General features: G+C 46.2%; 1 protein-coding gene across 1 annotated transcript; it reads right to left on the bottom strand.

Moving 5' to 3' along the window:
• Positions 1–4,529: 4,529 nt before the first annotated feature.
• Positions 4,530–11,916, bottom strand: LOC122125770 (sulfotransferase 2A1-like). The gene is made up of 6 exons (XM_042700372.1): positions 11,781–11,916; positions 9,737–9,948; positions 8,169–8,295; positions 7,617–7,711; positions 6,367–6,544; positions 4,530–4,753 (listed from the first exon to the last, which is right to left on the bottom strand). The coding sequence occupies exons 1-6, from the start codon at positions 11,914–11,916 to the stop codon at positions 4,641–4,643; spliced, it is 861 nt and encodes a 286-aa protein (XP_042556306.1). The 3' UTR covers positions 4,530–4,640.
• Between the last annotated feature and the right edge of the window lie 7,456 nt (positions 11,917–19,372).

Here is a 19,372-nt window from a genome sequence, read left to right as displayed (position 1 = left end):
CCACTCTTATCTATTGTAAATGGCGATGAGCATAGATGTGCAGGGGTCCTTGTCATATCCTGGCTTATGATGCTCAGGGTATGTGACTGGGAGTGGTATGGCTGGGTCATAAGGAAGATCTATGTTTAGTTTTTGAGGAATCTCCAGACTGCTCTCCAGAGTGGTTGTACTAGTTTACATTCCCACTGGTGGTGCCGGAGGGTTTCTTTCCCCCATATCCCTGCCAACATTAGTTGTTGTTAGAATTCAAAATGTTGGCCAGTCTAACTGGCATGAGATGGCATCTGAGGATAGTTTTGATTCGCATGTTCTTTCAGGACAGGGAAGCTGAGCATTTTCGCATGTGCTTCTTTACTCTTCTTACCTCTTCTTCTGAGTAGTCTCTCCTTAATTGCCTTGAGCTCGTTGTATGTTATTGGCTATTAGGCCATTCCCTGATGTATTCCTGGAAAAGATCTTTTCCCAGTTGGTTGGCTGTCTTTTTAGTTTAGTAACTATATCCTTAGTTGGGCAGAAATGACTTATTTTCATGTCAGTTTTCCTTTTTAAATTTAAAATTTGGTTTCCATGTGATTAATTTATTTAGGGTTTTTTTTTAATGATCTTTCCAATTGTATGAGGTGGCTCACAGCTGCAAATGGTTAAGATCTGAAGATCACAGTTCTAAACCAGCCTAGGCAAAAAAGGCTGTGGGACTCCAATCTCCCATTAACCCCCAGAAAATGGGAGGTATTGTTGGGGCTCAAAATGGTAGAGAGCAAGCCTTGAGCAGAAGAGCTCAGGGATGGCACCTTGACCCTGAGTTCAAACCTCACAGTAGCTGTACCAAAGGATTCCAATGCCACTCTGCCCATTTCCCAGGAGGCATCTTGACCGATGTCACCCCTCCACATACATTTTAGAACAAACGTTTCAGACTATTGGCCTGTGTGCACGTGCCAACTCAGTCGAGGTGGTTTTCATTGAGGCTGTGTTTAATCGTATAGCTACATTGGAAGCTGGCATACGAAGACATGCTGGCTTACTCTGTCCCTAGATACATGGAAAAGTTTTTTATTCTGGTATTTTAGTTTTCTCAATATTTTTAAAGTGCTATATCTAGCACTCATGGACACCTTTCAAATAAAGTGTAATGCTTTTTTATTTAGTGCATGCTAAACATTGATGGAGTAACTGTTCATTTATTTCTGTGGGAGGCAGTACTGGGATTTGAACTCAGGGCCTTCTACTTTCTTGGCTTGCCTATTCAGCTAGCAATCTACCACTTGAGCCATATCTCCAGGACCTCTTTTTTGTTCATATAATTTTATTTGTTATTATTAAGGTGTTTTACACAAGTCAAGTATTAAGCACATTTGTTTTTGGAAAGTGTGCAGACCAAGCCCCAGGACTGGCACACAAAAAAAAAACAACCCAAATATTCTCTTCAGGCAGTAGTTGGGAACTGGAAACTTCCAGCAAATACAAGGCAGTAGCAGAACAGGCCCTAATGGGGGCGGCCGGGGGAGGAGCACCAGGATTGGGCGGAGCCAGCACAGAGCACACACTGCAAAGGAAATGCACTGAGAATCAGGAGCCAGGAGCAGTGCAGGGATTTCAGGAACAGCCACGGGTTGGATCCATCCCAACTACACACAGAGACTCGCTGCTTAACCCCAATAGGCTCTGGGAATAAATGGAGAGTGACGCAGATTACCAATGCAACTGGAAGCACACAAAGGCAGGCCATCATGAGAAGACAGATGGTGTGTGACTTGTACCATGTGCAAAGCCCACAGCCACCACAACCTAGAAGAGACAGGAGAGCTGTGAGGGCCTGGACCGGAGACAGAGCCAACTATGCACATGTGGATGGCATAGGTTTATAAGATGTTAAGGTGCTGTGGTGAGCCAGACTCTGTGGCTCATGCTCAGGAAGTTAAGATCTGAGGATTGCAGTTCGAAGACAGACTTGGCAATCAACAACCAAAAAGCAGGAGATAGAGCTGTGACTCAAGTGGTAGAACACCAACCTTGAGCAAAAAAACTCAGGGATAGCCCTAAGCTTGGAGATCAAGCTCTTTGAACCACACACACACACACACACACACACACACACACACACATTCTGGCCCTGTGTGACTAAAGATTGTGTGCTAGACAAAGTCTATATTGGTAAGGTTTATGTTATATATATTTTACCATCAAGATTTGTATGCAATTCAGATAGAAATGAGTGTCAGTCCCATTATCTTCTGTCTCCAGGAACCAACTGGGTGGTTGAGATCCTGTGTCTCATTCACAGCAAGGGGGATTCTGAGTGGATCTGGTCTGAGCCCATCTAGGATCGCTCCCCATGGATGGAGACTGAACATGGATCCAAAATCATTAAGGACAGGAAGGAGGGCCCCCCCTCCTCTCCTTCCACCTCCCCATGCAACTCTTCCCCAAGTCTTTCTTCACTTCCAAGGCCAAGGTAAGTGAGATCTGAGGGTCAGAGTTCAAAGCCAGCCTGGTCATGAAAGCTTATGAGACTCTTATCTCCAAGTCACCTGAAAACTGGAAGAGGCACTGTGGCTCAAAGTGGTAGAGCCCAGCCTGAAACAAAACAAGCCCAGGCCTGCAGTTCAATCCCAATGACTGACCAAAAACTAAACTAAAATAAAAAAGGAAGAAATAAGCCAGGCAAGAGTGGCTTACACCTGTCACACTAGTTACTCAGGAGGCTGAGTTCTAAGGATCATAGTTCAAAAGCAACTTGGGGAGAAAAGTCTGAGAGACTCCACCAAACAAACATCACATTGGAACTGGAGCTGTGGATCAAGTGATACAGCAGTATCTGTGAGCAAAAAAGCTCATGGACCATGCCCAGGCCGTGAGATCAAGCCTCTAGACTGTCACGTGCCCGCACGCACAGAACACATCCACCCACCCACCCAGAAGATACTGGAGAAACAGGGGAGATGGCAGAAGGAGTGAAGAGGCCTGTGGTGGGGTGCATGTAAAATCAATCATTACCTTTTTCATCTGCTCATAACTGAGGACCAGCACGTTCTTTCCCTCATGGACATCCAGCCCTGGACATGATCAAACCATGATCTGTACAGCACTGCAGGGGGAACAGTGGGGCAGTGTGAAAAGTCTCCACCATTCCCGATCTGCATGGTGGTCTCAGCACTGATCGCTCTGGTCCCTGTCACCTTCACTAGGGTATAACTGACATATAAGTCCTGTCTCTTTATAGCCTCAAAGAGAGAGCACTGTGGAGCCAGGACGTGGCTTTCCAAATAATTTTCTTTTCTGGTGGAGCTACCTTTGCCCATGTCAGGCAGGTCACCAAGGGCGGCACCAACAACTCTGACCAGGACAAAATGATCTGCCGGCCCTCACAGAACCCAAGCTGATGGGGAAACAACGAGGAGGCCACAATGCTTGATAAGAAATGTACTCGTTATCTTGCCCATGTAATTGTAACCCCTCTGTACAGTATTCTCACAATAAAAAAAAACCCAAGCTGAGTGCCTTCCACAGCAAGTTGGCCCAAATCCATCATTTGCAAAACAGAGCAGAAGTCCAAGCATAAGGTCTGAGCCATGGCACACACACACACACACACACACACACACACACACACACACACACACACACACACACACACACGAGGTGCCTTCCATCCCTGCCCACGGCTCCCAAGCAGGTCAGTCTGCTGAGACTCCATGGCAGAGCCCTGCGTGCCTGGCTCTGTTAGCAGGCCCCTGCCATTGTGGAGAGAGTGGCGGAGTTGGGTTCTCAAACTGGGCGGTGACCAATCATAGACTTTTTACATTTGGTTATGAAAAGCGTGTAATGATAAAGAAAAACGCAATGTGGTTTATTTTGGGCCACTGTGAACTGATTCAAGGCCAATCTCTGCTCATCTGATTTTCAGTTCGTGGCAGGAACCTGAACTACGAGAGGAAATAGAAGGAAGCAGGCTTGGGAGCAGCATTTTTTAAGTGGTTTTAACTTTAAAATTTTTTTATTTTTGAGAATTGGCGTGTACATCACGATTGCATACGGGGGAGACTGGACTTCTGATTCAAGGCCCTAAGACCAATCTTCTAATATCAACCAAAACTCATTGCCCAGAACACGCAATGCATTTTTCTTCCAATTTCCTCTGTTGAACCCAGGATCTCTCTCCACTCTCAGCTATGACCCTGGTGTCATGGATCTCCATAGCTTCTCAGGGTCCTGGGGGCAGGGAGAGTTTCTCAGACTTCCTTTCTTTGTCCTAGCCTGGCCAAGTTTGTGAAGCAACAAACACTTAAAGTAACATCAGTGGAATGATGTGTGTGTGTGCGTATGAGTGCATGCGCGTGCATGCTGATTCATTGAAGATAACGGTCTCACAGACTTTCCTGACTGGTTGGCTTTGACCCTGGGTCCTCATTTCTCAGCCTTCTCAGTAATGTCGATAACCATTGGTGCCTAGCTTTAAAAGATTTCCGAATAGCTGCGGTGCTATAAATGCAAGGGTGACACTATGGAGATTTGTATCGAGCAAGGAATCAAATGTACAGCGTGAACATTCTAACCATCAGAATCAAGTGACAGCTCCATGCCCTGACCCCAAGGAGACACAAATCTTCGTCTCCACAGACACAGGCAGAAGTCTCTACTTAGTCCCATAGGAACAGCTCTGTAGGAAGTCCGGCCATCTTCTCCTGGAATATTTTCTCAAAGGCTTCAGCCTGGGCTACGGTGAAGTGGTTCTTCCAGTCCCCTGCTATGCCTGGAAGCCAGGGAGAAACGCTGCAATCAGAGGGGGCCAGCACACAGAGGGCCCAGCCTACGGCTCCCTCCATGTCCCATCCCTGCTGTGCAACTGTGTAGGACCCTGCAGCTCAGAGAGAATTGTCAAGAACTGTGTGTGTGTGTGTGTGTGTGTACACTTATGAATGTGTACCTGTGCCTTCATGAGTGCACATGTGTGTACACATGTGGGTGTGTAAGGGTGTGTGCCAACCCATCTGTGGCTTGCACTTGAGTGTCAGTGTGTGGCATTGTTGTGGTGTTCCCTTACATTTGTGTGTGTGCATGCATGCGCACATGCCCATGTGTACAGGTGCAGGTGGGTATGACATTACTGGGCCTGGGGGCTATCTCTGAGCTTTTTCCTCAAGGCTGGTACTCTGCCATTTGTGTCACAGCTCCACTTCTGGCTTTTTGCTGGTGAATTGCAGATAAGACTCTCATAGAATTTTCCTGCCTGTGGGGCTTTGGACCATGATCCTCAGATTCCAACTCCCTGAGTAGCTGGGATGACAGGCGTGAGCTATTGGCACCAGGCCAAGCAAGAACTTCTTCAGAATACCAGTGAATTCAATGATGGATTTGGTGTTGTCCAGCCCTAAAAACAATGAGGAAAAATTCTCCATAGAGAGAACCAAACAAGACAGAACACGGAGGAGGGGTGGGGCGGGGACACGCTGTGAATGTGGCTTAGTGGTAGATGCTTGCCTAGCATGCATAAAGCCCAGGATTTGATTCCTCAGTACCACATACACAGAAAAAGCCGGAAGTGGCTGTAGCTCAAGTGGTAGAGTGCTAGCCTTGAGAAAAAAAAAATAAGGAGAAAAAGAAGCTGAGGGACAGTGCTCAGGCCATGAGTTCAAGCCCCAGGACTGGCAAAAAAGAAAAAGAAAGAAAGAAAGAAAGAAAGAAAGAAAGAAAGAAGGAAAGGAAGAAGGAAAGGAAGAAGGAAAGAAAGAAGGAAAGGAAGGAAGGAAGGAAGGAAGGAAGGAAGGAAGGAAGAGAAAAGAAAAAAAAGAAAAAGCAAAGAACAACAGGATTCCGAGATCAGGGAGATGCATTAGAACCGGCAATGGCCAAACAGGAAAACAGAAGTGCAAATGGAGCACAATAAAGCTAAACAAAAACACAGGCAACAGTGAAGACAGCAAAGTTAAGAAACACAGGCCTAGCAGAAACAGAGGATTTCAATGTAGTAATGGAATAAAAAAAAGCTATTCTGATATGAAGAAATAAAAATGACTAATAAATACATAAAACTCATTGGGTCCTGGTGGCTTACACCTGTGATCCTGGCATGTCAAGAGGTTGAGATTGGAGGGTCAGGTTTGAAGGGAAGGCTGTGAGACTCTATCTCCAAGGTACCATGCAAAAGCCAGAAATGGAGTATGGCTCAAGTGCTTTAGCACCAGCCTTCAAAATTAAAAAAAAAAATTAAACACTACCCAAGCCCTGAGTTCAAGCCCTAGGACTAACACACATTAAAAAAAAAAAAAAAACAAAGATAAAGCCATACTCATGAAACAATAATGTGTCAAGAATTCCCTTCCTGATCTCTGACAGATGTTTAAACCACAGTGAGCGATTCCACACCTTTCCTGGTAATGAAGAATCCAGGAGAAAAGTGTTCCCCTCTCAGTAGGCTGTAATTGGACATTGTGTTTTCCTTCATGGCCTGGAAGGAGCTGTTCTCCAAGACCAACTCCAGCTCTTCGGGGTTCAACTTCTTCCCCAGGAACTGACAGATCTTCTCCACAGTGCTCCTCCTGTCCTGAAAGAAGGAAAAGCAGGACAAGGAGAACACAGAGCGGCTCTCAGGAGGAGGGAGCTTTGGAGGGAGGACAAGAAGAGACAGACAGCCAAACTCCAAGACAGACTCGTGTGTCAGAGGCTGAGCTGGGAGCAGGGATGTAGGGAGCCGGAGGTACAGCTCAACAGGAAAGGTCATCTGAATCCTTGTGCTTGCTCTAAGGGACATACAAAGAACTGGATTACTTAAAAATCACTAGGTGCCCGGGATTGTTTTAGGATGTCTGTAGAGTCTGTTTTATATTTAACCAGTTGACCTTGTCATGTTTTTTGCACTCTGTTTTTACTAAGCCTAAAGATTCCTTGTTTTTGTGGACTATAGTAACCTTATGTTACTTCTTGACTTCTAACAGTATATATAGGAGGAAACTAAAAATCAACGGTGCTGCAGTCTTGATCTGCAAACCTCCCCACCCCATCCTTTGTCTTGTGTCTTTTTGTTTCTCATCGTTACCCCCTAAACCAGGATTCCCTTTCTATGCTGGCAGGCTCTGGCACAGGGAGGGAGGGAGGAATGAGAGCAGGATAGGAAGGAGGACTGGAAGGATTTGATCCAAGCACAACCAGAGCACAGAGGCTGGAGATGTCCCAGACCTAGAGCAAGGCATTTGGACAGTGATCAAGTGATAATTTGAGAGTTATCCACAGGAAGATCAATACACCAGGTACTAGAGTAAACCACAGCTGATTTCTGAACAACACAGATTTTGTTAATGGCTGTGTGTGAGAGAGAGTTGTGTGTGTCTGTTGTATGGTTGAACTCAGTGTGTGCAGACTATCTTGAGCCTTTGTGCTCAAGGCTAGCTCTACCACTTGAGCCACAGCTCCACTCTGGCTCTTTGGTGGTTCATTGGAAATAAGAGTCTCATGGACTTTGCTGCCCAGGCTGGCTTTGAACTGTAATCCACAGATGCCATCTTCCTGAGTAGCTGGTATTGTGTAGTCTGACCAGTGGAATGGGGTCTATGAAGGAGGAGAGATGTGTGTCAGTGTGAGGGGGCAGAGGGTGGGGTGCAGGGAAAATGGATCGTTACCTTCTTCAGCTCCTCGTAACTGAGCACCAGCACATTCTCCCTCTCCCTCATGGACATCCAGCTCTGGACATGTGCAAACCATGACCCGTACGGCACTGCAGGATGGGTAAGGAGAGACAAATAATCAACTCCTGGACGTCCAGATGTAGTCTATATTCTCCACATGTTTCCCCTTGTCTCTGTCAGCTTCTTCCAGGCATAACTGGCAAAAATCTTGTGCATATTTACCAATTAAAATATTATATTTAGCTGGGCACTGGTAGCTTATGCCTGTCATCCGAGCTAGTCAGGAGACTGAGATCTGAAGCTCTCTTTTAAGGTAGTCAAGGAAAGGAAGCCTTGAGAAGCTTATACCCAATTAATCACTAAAATATGGAAGTGGAGCTGAGGGTCACCAGCAATAGAGCCCTAGCCTTGAGTGGAAAAATAAGGGAAAGTGCCCAGGGCCAGAGTTCATGCCCCAGGACCAGCACACACATTCAGGTGCACACACAGAGATACACACACACACACACACACACACACACACACTTCACTTCACAAGAAACTCACCGATTCCTTCAATGAACCACTCATAATACTGCTGCAGAGACTGTGGATTCTTCAGGAACGCTGCTTGAGCCCAGAAATAATAGCCAGACACAAGGACATCCTTCGGATTTCTGATGACATAGATCACCTTAAAGGGAGAAAGGCAAAAACTAAAAAATTATTAACATCTTTCCCATATTCAAAGCCTTGATCTCTCCATATCCAAGTTCTATATGATAGGATCCATATCAAAGGATAAGCCATCTATCTGCTCATTGTCTTAATTAGAACTCTAATTGATTTTGTTGTTCATGCCTGTCCTGAGGCTTGAACTCATGGACTGGTCACTGTCTCTGGGCTTCTTCTCTCAAAGCTGGCACTCTACTACTTGAAGCCATAGCTCCATTGCCAGGTTGGCGATGGTTCTTGGAGATAAGAGTTTTTCGAACTTTTCTGCCCAGCTTGGATTTGAACTCCAATCCTCAGACATCTTCCTCCTGAGTAACAAGAGTGACCACTATTAGCCATTGGTGTCTGGCTTATTTATTCACATTTTCCTTTATTCTTGGTCGATCATGGGGATTTAACTCTGGTCCTGGGCACTGTCCCTGAGCTTCTTTTGCTCACTTGACCACTTGGAGCCACAGCCCCACTTCTGGTTTTCTTGTGGTTAATTGGAGTCTCATAGAATATCACACCTGAGCTGACTTCGAACTACAACCTTCAGATCTCAACCTCCTAAGCAGCTAGCCAGGATTACAGGTGTGAGCCATGGTACACAGGTAACATATTCGCTTTATTATTTCCGGTCGTGGGGCTTGGTCTCTGGGCCTGGGTGTTGTCCTGCATCTCTTCAGCTCAACGCTAGCGCTCTAGGACATGAGCTACAGTGCCATTTCCAGTTTTCTGGTGGTTTATTGGAGATAAGAGTTTCACGGACTTTCCTGCCCGGGCTGGCTTCGAAATGTGATCCTCAGATCTCAGCCTCCTGAGTAGCTAGGATGACAGTCATGAGCCACTGGTGCCTGGCACATATTCACTTTTGATGGAATGAAGCTCAAAGAACAGACAGGCAAGCAATTGTGTATAAAGAAGGTTTGTGAGTTCTGGTTGAGCTTAAATGGTGGTTTTGAAGATTCTGGCACCCAGGTCTTCTGTGAGGGCCCATCTGCACTGGTCCGCATCTTGGGTCTGAGGTCTCTCAGCAGATGAGCACAACTTCAGGTCCGTGGAAAACTGCTAAAGGCCAACACAGCTCGGCCTCATCTCCAGGTCTATATGTTTCAGAATTCAAGATTCAAAAGCATCAGTTGAGCCTGGAAACGTGACTCATACCTGTCATGCTAGCTACTCAGGAGGCTGAGATCTGAGTATTCCAGTTCGAAGCTAAGCCAAGCAGGAGATTCTGCGAGACATTTAGACTCCAAATAACCAACAAAAACCAAGAAGCTGAGCTCAAGATGCAGAGGTCTAACCTTGAGGAGAAAAGCTCAGGAACAGGGCCCAGGCCCTGAGTTCAAGTCCCAGCACAGGCACACACACACAAAAAGAAGCATTGATGTAGCAGTTATTGAGCACTGAGCCCTGACCTTGGCCTTGGAGGTGAAGAAAGACTTGGGGAAGAGTTGGATGGGGAGGTGGGAGGTGATGAGGGGGGGACCCTCCTTCCTGTCTTTTATGGTTTGGAATCCAACTTCAGTCTCGATCCATGGGGACCGATCCCAGATAGGCACAGAGCGGATCCACTCGGGATCCCCCTTGCTGTGAATGAGACACAGGATCTCAATCACCCAGTTGGTTCCTGGAGACAGAAGGAAAATGAAGGTCACTCATTTCTCTCTGAATTGTATAAAGACCGTGACGGTAAAATATACCTAACACAAACCTTACCGATATAGACTTTGTCTGGCATACAATCTTTCATCATGTAATGTCCATATTCGTGTGTGTGTGTGTGTGTGTGTGTGTGTGTGTGTGTGCACATGTACATTTATATGTGCCTCTCCTAATGCTTGAACTCCTGCCCAGGCACTGCTCTTGGCTCCTGATTCTCAGTGCATTTTCCTTGCAGTGATTACTCCGTGCTGGCTCCGCCCCATCCCAGTGCCTGGTGCTCCTCCCCTCGAGGCCCCCTCCCCCATTACAGCCTGTTCTGCCAGTTCCCAACTACTCCCCACAAGGAATATTCTTCTTATTGATCTCAGGGCCTGGACACGTGCTCAAAAGCCAAATGTACTCTGTACCTGGCCTATGAAATGGGAAGCCTTCTGTACAACACCTTATTAATAATGATGAAAATATAAGAGCAAGAAGAGGTGGTGGAGATATGGCTCAAGTAGTAGAGTGCCAGCTGAATAAGCAAGCCAAGCAAGTACAAGGCCCTGAGTTTAAATCCCAGTACTGCACCCACCACAAAAATTTTACAAAAATGAAAAGTGTTTGGCATATACTAAATGAAAAATGTTACCATTTATCTCAAAGATGTCCATGACATTGTGGCTCAAGTTTTAGAGTGTTACCTTGAGCAAAAGAAGCTTAGGGACAGTGTCCAGGCCCTGAGCTCAAGCCCCAGAACTGGGGGGACAGAGGGGAACGATGCCAAGAGTTCTTGATGTAGATTTTTTTTAATATTGATAAAACAAAATACCAGTATAAAACCTTTCCCCCGTATGCATGGACTGAGAAAGCCAGCATATCTCATATGCCAGCCTCCAATTTAGCTCCATTATTAAATACCACCCCAATTAACAACACCTGGCTGTAGTTGGCACGTGCACACATGCTGATAGTGTGAAACACTCGTCAGAAAATGTATGCGGAGGAGTTGGTATTGATCAAGATGCCTCATTTGGTAAATGGGCAGTGTGGCACTGAAATCTGTTAGTACACCTGCTGAAACATCTTTTAGGTTGGTTTTTTTTTTGTCCATCATGGGGCTTGAACTTGGGGCCTGAGCACTGTCCCTGAGCTCTTTGCTCAAGGCTAGTGCTCTACCACTTTGAACCGCAGCTGCATTTGGTTATGGGGAGAAGAGTCTCAGGGACTTTCTTGCCCAAGATGGCTTTGAACCAAGATCCTCAGTCTCCTGAGTAGGATTATAGACAGGAACCACCATCAGACTGCTTGAAAAATCATTTTTATAAACCTAAATAAATTAATTACATTAAAACAAAGGATAAGGGGCTGGGAAGGTGGCTCAGTGGTAGAGCGCTAGCCTTCAGCTGAAGAGCTCAGGGACAGCGGGCAGGCCCAGAGTTCAAACCCCAGGACCGGACCCAAAATAAATAAATAAATAAATAAATAAAAATAAAACAAAGGATAATATTTAAAAGGGGAAAAGAACTGGATGTGATTCTTCTATGAGCTCTGCAGAGTTCACCCTCCATCATTCACCCCTGGCCCCACAGACAGTCACAAATGCCTGATTCTGCCATAGGCTCAACTCTATCACATTGCGCCAGTACCTTCACCAGCCCACCATGCACATATCAATCCCTGTGAAATGTGCTGGCGAGATCCTGGTCCATGCAGGGAAAGAAAGAAATGAGCTACTATACCGCCCCATGCAGGAGGCTAGAGGGAGGGAGGCACAGGCCTGGCCTTTCCCACAGAGCCGCAGCCCCATCTGCTCACCTGATTTGGGGTAGGTCACTATGATGATGTCCTCGTCCTTCAGCAAAAACTGCTCGTGGGCTGCTTTTATGGATTCAGGAGTGTACACCTTGGAAGGAAAAGGAATGCCCTGGTACCACATGTAGTCCTGAGCCATGGTGGTGCCTTGTGTGCCTGGTTATAGATCACAGACCACTTCCACTTGGACAGGTGGTAGTATCCTCTGGGTTGTCATTCTGGGTGATAAAGTTAATCATTAGCTTGTTGTTTCATTGCAAAACTAAGTTGATGGTAAAAGCAAACACAGTGTGACCGTCACCAGGGGATTTTGAAATGTAAAATCATTCAGGAGTGGGATTTTCAGTTCACAGCAGGTAACCTGAACTAGATAAGGAAGAAGAGTGAAGCAAGCTTGGGGGAAAACTATTGTTTTTGTCTTAAATTGACAAATCTTTTCTTTTGGGAAAAGGTATAGATATCACTACAATTGCACAGAGGGAGGCTGGACTTCTGGCCCAACATCCTATGTCCAATTCACTAACATCAACCTAAACTCATTGCTAAGAACACTCGGTACATTTTTCTTGTGACTTCCTGTTTCCCCCAGGATCTCTCTCAGCTGTGGGATCTCAACCATGATCTCTGGTGTCATGGATCTCCGTGGAGTTTCTCAGACTTCCTTTCTTTGTGCTGACCTTGCAGGTTTGATAACACCAAATACTTCTGTAACATCACTGGGATGGTGTGTGCTCTGTGCATGTACCAAAATGCACGTGTGAGTTTGTACCTGTATGTGTGTGTGTTCACACCACAGGAGTCCATTCCTGTGAGGTTCAGAAGCAAACAAACCTAGGTATCATTACCCCCAGGCAACTGTGTGCGTTGTGCCTGGTGTGGGCAGGCAGGGCAGTAGGGACCTCTGTCTGGAGGACAAAGGCTCCTGGTCTGACTGAGCCATGAGCACCAGGTGTTTATTCACTGCACAGCATTCAGTCAGGCCACAGACACCAGGTCACATGACTCTGAAGCCACACAATCTCACTCTGGTGTATATATATATTTCCCCTCAGTTCTGGAGCGTGAACTCAGGACTATGGCTTTGCACTCAAGGCTGGTGCTCTACCACTTTAGCCACAGCTCCACTTCTGACAGTTGTCTTGATTCATTTGAGATACCAGTCTTCTGGTTTTTATTCCCTGGGCTGGCTTCAAACCTTGATTCTCCAGACCTCCAGCCTCCTGAGTATCTAAGATTACAGGCATGAGCCACTGGTGCCTGGCTCCAAAGACAGTTCTTAGTCTTAAACTCTAAAAATCAAAAACAAAAAACAGAAAGAGCCCTCAAGCCTATTTCCTTGTATTTCCTCTGGTAGTTGAGATTCCCTACCATGAACTAAAGTCAGAAGAGCACAGATCACCTTGAATAATTTCACAGTTGCCCTCTGTGTTGTTTTTTTAAATCATCAAATCACTTTCATAACAAAATGAAACAAGTTAATGATTGGCTTCAGACAGTGGTGTCACCACCTCCCCAGTGCCAGTGGCCTGGGACCAAGAACCAGGCACACAGGGCTCCGCCATGGCTCAGGACTACATGTTGTACCAGGGCATTCCTTTCCCTGCTGTGGATTGCAAGTCTGAAGTCATAAAAGCAGCCCATGAGGAGCTGATGCTCAAGGATGAGGACATCATCACGGTGACCTACCCCAAATAGGTGAGCAGATGGGGCCGTGGCTACATGGGAAAGACCAGGCCTGTGCCCCCTCCAGCCTCTTGCATAGGAACACTGTAGTAGCTCATTATTGAAGACCCAGTGGTAGAGCTGGGTCAGTGGTAGAGCTCCAGCCTGGAGCGCATCAGCTAGGGACAGCACACAGGACTGGTGCACGCATGCGCGCGTGCGCGCGCACACACACACACACACACACACACACACACACAAACACCATGGTTTTTTTGAGGAGCTCTATGGTATATTAAAATGAAAAGGATGATTTTGGTGTTACTTGGAGGCAGGATTTCAGGGAGAAGAATTGTCATGGAACATGGCTGGGAACCCAAAAGCTTCTGGTGAATACAAGGAACTGGCAGACCAGGGTGTCATGTGTCAAAGAGAACACTGGGAATTCAGAGCATGCATGTGTGCGTGTGTGCTTGTGCGCGGGCATGTGCTCGTACGTGCAGCTAAGAAGCACCCCCATCCTCCATGGGCATCACGCCCTGCATCTTCCCCTTCTGGCACCGGCATGTGATCTACCAGGAGTTCACTGAGGGCGACAAGTGTTCAGGAGCAAGTGGTGCTTCCCAACCCCTGGCTGCAGCCAGGACCTGGTGGAGAAGTACTGCTGAGTGGCGAGGTGGGGCAGGGGCCACTCAGAGTGAATGAATGCATGCATGCTTGCATGAATATGTGCATGCATCACCTCTGGTCCTTTCTTTGTTCTTTCCTGGCAGGGTAGAGGGAGACACAGCTGCCACCCCCAGGGATCAGTGCTGGCTGCAGGGGTTGGGTGTCTACCTGCCTGCCAGCTGGAAAATGTGCATGGGGATGTGGGGGTCACAGCGGCTGCCTCCTCAGAACTGTCACTCCCCAGGGACAGTCACGCCAGCCGTGTGTCACTGCTTCTCCTTGCTGGTTGTCAACTCCCAGCACTCTCTAAGCTGCTTAGCCCCTCAGGAGACCAGAGGAGGGGGGAGCCCTTGTATATCTCAGCTTTCAAAGGCACTTGAAGCCAGGCAATGAGCTCACACCTGTCATCCCAACTACCCGGGAGGCTGAGATCTGAGCATTGAGGTTGGAAGCCAGCCCAGGCAGGAAAGTCTGTGGGCCTCTGATCTCCAAGGAACCACCAAAAAGCCACTGTGGTTCAAAATGGTAGAGTGTTAACCTTGAGCAAAAGAGCTTAGAACAGTGCCCAGGACCTCAGATCAAGCCCAAGTACTGGCACACACACACACACACCCCCACACACCCACACACACACCATCCCATTGATATTCCACAAGTATTTGATGGTCCTCAAATCTGCAAGGTCAGGACCAAGAAAAGAAGGCTGAGAAACTCTCCATGTGCTGGAGCCTGAGGGAAGCAGATGTTTGCCTTGACCCCCGATACCCTCCATATACGTGGAGTTCTTTGCTGAAGCCCCACTTCCTCTGCCAGAATTGACTCTCAGCTTGTCACAGGCACCTGGGAAGGAAGCCAGCCAGCTTGGTGGCTGGTTACTGGTGGCCAGGAAGCCAGCTATGGTGAGCAAGCGGGTTACTTTCACAGTGAGACCAAGACAGTTAATGACCACCTTCAGCACCCGGATGAAACCCAGACTCTGCCACCCCCTTCCAGGTGGTAGTGGCTGTGGCCTGGGACTAAGAGCCAGGCAGGAAGGGTCATCTTTTTTTTTTTTTTTAGTTAGTCATGGGGCTTGAACTCTGGGCCTGGGCACTGTCCCTCAGCCCTTCAGCTCAAGGCAAGTGCTCTATGGCTTGAGCCACAGCGCCACTTCTGGTTTTCTGACAGGTTTATTGGAGTTAAAGACTCTCATGGACTTTCCTGCTCTGGCTATCTTTGAGCTGTGATCCTTACATCTCAGCCTCCTGAGTAGTGAGGATGACAGGTCTGAGCCACCAGTGCTTGGCTTTTCTCACTATTTCTAAAGTTCCCTATGGAGCACTTTGGACACCTTTCAAATTCTACCACTTTTTATTTAGTCCAGGATAAACACTTAAGGATGTAACTTTTCTTTTGTTTCTTTTTTGTTTGTTTGTTTCAAATTCTTTATTGTGATTGAGTGGTTACATAATTTCCCAAATTTCACAGTATTGTGGGTTAGTGATGCTTAGTTAAAGCCACAAACACATTCTGACTTTCATGGGCCAAATTGTCTATCGTACTCTATAACATTTATGAGTTCTATGAGCTTTGCGATACAGTTATTTCTTCCACATTGGGTGATATGTACATTTCTTTTGTTTTGCATAGTGTCAGCTGTTCCCTCTTTCCTACTTGTTCCCTCCCTCCCATCGCTGCCATTGTGTTGCTTAGTTTATTTTGGTCAATGACCATTGCAGCTGATGGTACCGCTGTTTTATGTTTTTCCCTGATTCGTTCTAGTTCTGTGTTGTCCTCCTGGTTTCCCTCCAGTGTGCACATATATATCATACATGTGATCAGCAGCATGGGGTTATTTAGTAGTGATTCCATCAGATGAGTGGAAGTCCTTTGTTTCTTAAGTCTGATTAATTTTGTCATATCACCTAACATTTTGATTTAGCATCCACTTAACAGGGAGACCATGTGCTGTTTGTCTCTTTGCTCTTGGCTTACCTCACTCAACATGATTTCTTCTAGCTCCATCCATTTCCTTGCAACTGTTGTTATTTTGTCATTTCTAATGACTGCCTAACATTCCATTGTATATAGATACCACAATTTTTGGGTCCCTTCATGTGTGGTGGGAGATCTGGGTTGTTTCCATATCCTAGCTATTGTGAACAGTGCTGCAATAAACATGGAGGTATATATGTCCTTGTATACTGGTTCCTGTTGTTCAGGATAGATGCCTAGAAGTGGTATGACTGGGTCATAAGGGAGGTCAATAGTTAGCTTTCTGAGGACCCTCCAGACTGCTTTCCAAAGAGGTTGTGTAAGTGTACATTCCCTCCAGCAGTGTAATAGGGTTCCTCTTTCTCCGCATCCCCTCCAACATTTGTCGTTGGCTGACTTGTGGATGTGGGACATTCTGACTGGGGTAAGATGGTATCTCAGGGTTGTCTTTATTTGCATTTCCTTCCTTCACCACCAGGGATGGTGAACATTTCCTCATGTGTTTTTTTTGGCATTTTTATTTGTTCATCTGAGAAGTCTCTCTTGAGTTCCCTTGCCCATTTAGTAATTGGTTTGTTAGGTTTGGGAGGGATTAGTTTCTTGAGTTCCTTGTGTATCCTGAATATTAACCCCTTGTCTGATATATTGCTGGTAAATATTTTTCCCAATTAGTTGGTTGTCTTTCTAGCTTGGTTGCTATAGCTGTAGCTGTGCAAAACCTTTTTATTTTAAGGCCGTCCCATTTGTTGAATCTCTCTCCAATTTGCTGTGACCCTGGTACTCTGTTTAGGAATTTTCTGCTTGTGCCTATAAGTTCAAGTGAGGATGTAACTTTTCAATTATTAATTTGGTAGGGGGCACTACTCTGATTTGAACTCAGGGCCTTGTACTTGCTTGGCTTGAGTATCCAGCTGGCACACGACCACTTGAGCCATATCTCCACTGTTGTATGGGGAAGGGGTGGAGGGTGTTAATATGTCCTAACTATTGAATACATTTTTTTTGGTTCTTTTTTTTTTAAATTAAAGTCCACAAGCCCTGAATTCAAGCACAAAAGAAAAATAATTGTGGGCAGTCATTGGCACTGGAAAGCTTACAATAAACACAAGAACCTGGCAGAAGAGGCCGTAATTCAGGGGATTGTGTGTGATTCAGGCCTGGGATGGGAGCAGGAGGCGAGCACCCAGCACACACACCGAGCACTGAGTAAAGGAAATGTGCTGAAAATCAAGAGACAGGAGGATGAACTGAAGGGATTCCAGGAACAGTCAAGAGGTGGAGTAACCCCCAATATCCTCAGAGAAACAGCTGCATAGTCAGAATAGGTGGTAGGGAATAAATGGGATATTATGCTGATTACCAGTGAAGAAAACACAAAATTGGTACACACACACACACACACACACACACACACACACACACACAAACTAAAGTTGAGTGACCAAAGGTTGCATGCCAGCCACAGAGTCAATGGGTAAGTTTTATGTTATGTATATTTTACCACCATCATGGTTTTTACATAATTCAGATAGAAATGAGTGACATTCACTTTCCTTCTGTCTCCAGGAACCAACTGGATGATTGAGATCCTGTGTCTCATTCACAGCAAGGGGGAGCCAGAGTGGACCCGGTCTGTGCCCATCTGGAATTGAACTGTTTGGATCGAGACTAATCATGGATCTAAAATAATACAAGATATGAAGGTGGGGCCCAGCCTCCTCTCTTCCCACCTCGCCATCCAACTCTTCCCCAAGTCTTTCTTCACTTCCAAGGCCTAGATCAGTGCTCAGTGCCCAAGAACTGTTCAGACAATGCTGTGTTTGTGGTGTGTGTGTGTGTGTGTGTGTGTGTGTGTGTGTGTGTGAGTTTTGCAGCTTGAACTCAGGGCCTGGGCACTGTGCCTGAGTTTTTTGTTCAAGGCTGAATCTCTACCACTTAAGCCACAGCTCAGCTTCCAGCTTCTTGGTGGTTAATTGGAGATAAAAGGCTCACAGAATCCCTGCTCAGGCTGTCTTTCAACCCCAATCCTCAGATCCCAGCCTCCTGAATAGCTAGGATGACAAGTGAGAGACCTGTTGCCAGGCTTAATCAATGATTTTTATCTGTAATTCTTGAAATTGCAGTCCTGAAGCTGAGGCCAAACTGCAATTGCATTCAGCAATTCAACTTGGCTTGAGGTTCGTGCTCGATAGGTAAGAGTCTTCAGACCCAAGATGTGGACCCGTACAGATGGGTCCTCACAGAGGAACTGGATGCCAGAGCTTCAAAAACCACCGGTAATCTCATCTAGAACTTACAAACATGCTTTATACAGAACAACTTGCCCATCCATTCTTTGAACTTTATTCCATCCAAAGTAAATAAATGAACCAGGCTCTCACCTGTCATCCCAGCTACTCAGGAGGCTGAGATCTAAGATTGTGGTTCAAAGCCAGCTGAGGTGGGCAAGGCCACCAGACGGTTATCTCCAATAAGCCAACAGAAAAAATATAAATTGAACTCTGGCTCAAGTGGTAGTGTTACCAGCCTGGATACAAACAACATAGATATTAACAATGCCCAGCTACAACACAGCACCAAGAAAAATGAATGAATGAATAAATGAATTAAAGGAAAGAGAAGTTCCAGAGTAATGCCCCAAAACACAGAATCAGATTCTGTCATCCAAATGCCAATTCATCTTGCTGTGACCACCAGCTCAAGGACAGTTCAAGGTCATTGCATCTGGGATCTAGAGCGCTGGCTTGGAAGGCAGGTTTAGTGAATACACAGCTATGGGCTCCCCATGCCTGGCAAGGAGTGGATGAGTCTGGGAGTTTGTTCTCAGAGGAGAGGTCCTGTTTTGTGTCCAGCAATCACTTTCTGGGTGCAACTCCAGCTTGGATTCAATGCTTCCTGGCTCCAGAGGTGAGCACTTTTTCCTGAGACATGGTCACTCAGGGCCAACACCCTGTGGCTCCTCTATATTGTCTGCCACGCATGTGGCGCTACCCAGATATGTTTTTCCACTAGCCTGTTGATGCTTTCTACAAAAAGGCTTAGAAACCTCTCCATGGCCCATACACATTCCATAGATATCATGTGATGCATTTTCCTTCCTTTCCTTTATTCCAATTCAAGTGATTGTTTCATGGAAACTTTTGTTTTTTAGGTAGGTCCTGGGGCTTGAACTCTGGGCCTGGGCACTGTCCCTCAGCTCTTCAGCTCAAGGCTAGTGCTCTACCACTTGAACTACAGCACCACTTCTGGTTTTCTGGTGATTCATTGGAGGTAAGAGTCTCGCAGAATTT

The sequence above is a fragment of the Dipodomys spectabilis genome, unplaced genomic scaffold, assembly GCF_019054845.1.
Source record: "Dipodomys spectabilis isolate Male_0828 unplaced genomic scaffold, ASM1905484v1 ptg000266l, whole genome shotgun sequence".
In the NCBI taxonomy this organism is placed as follows: domain Eukaryota; kingdom Metazoa; phylum Chordata; class Mammalia; order Rodentia; family Heteromyidae; genus Dipodomys; species Dipodomys spectabilis.
This window is presented reverse-complemented; position numbering and strand designations above follow the sequence as displayed.

What these genes read in the sequence shown, in the direction of transcription:
- LOC122125770 (XM_042700372.1), bottom strand. Translation starts at nt 11,916, where the DNA reads ATGGCTCAGGACTACATGTGGTACCAGGGCATTCCTTTTCCTTCCAAG. An exon ending in GTGGTTCATTGAAGGAATCG is followed by an intron (nt 7,712 to 8,168) that starts GTGAGTTTCTTG and finishes CCCATCCTGCAG; the next exon opens with TGCCGTACGGGTCATGGTTT. An exon ending in ATTCTTCATTACCAGGAAAG is followed by an intron (nt 4,754 to 6,366) that starts GTGTGGAATCGC and finishes CCTGGCTTCCAG; the next exon opens with GCATAGCAGGGGACTGGAAG.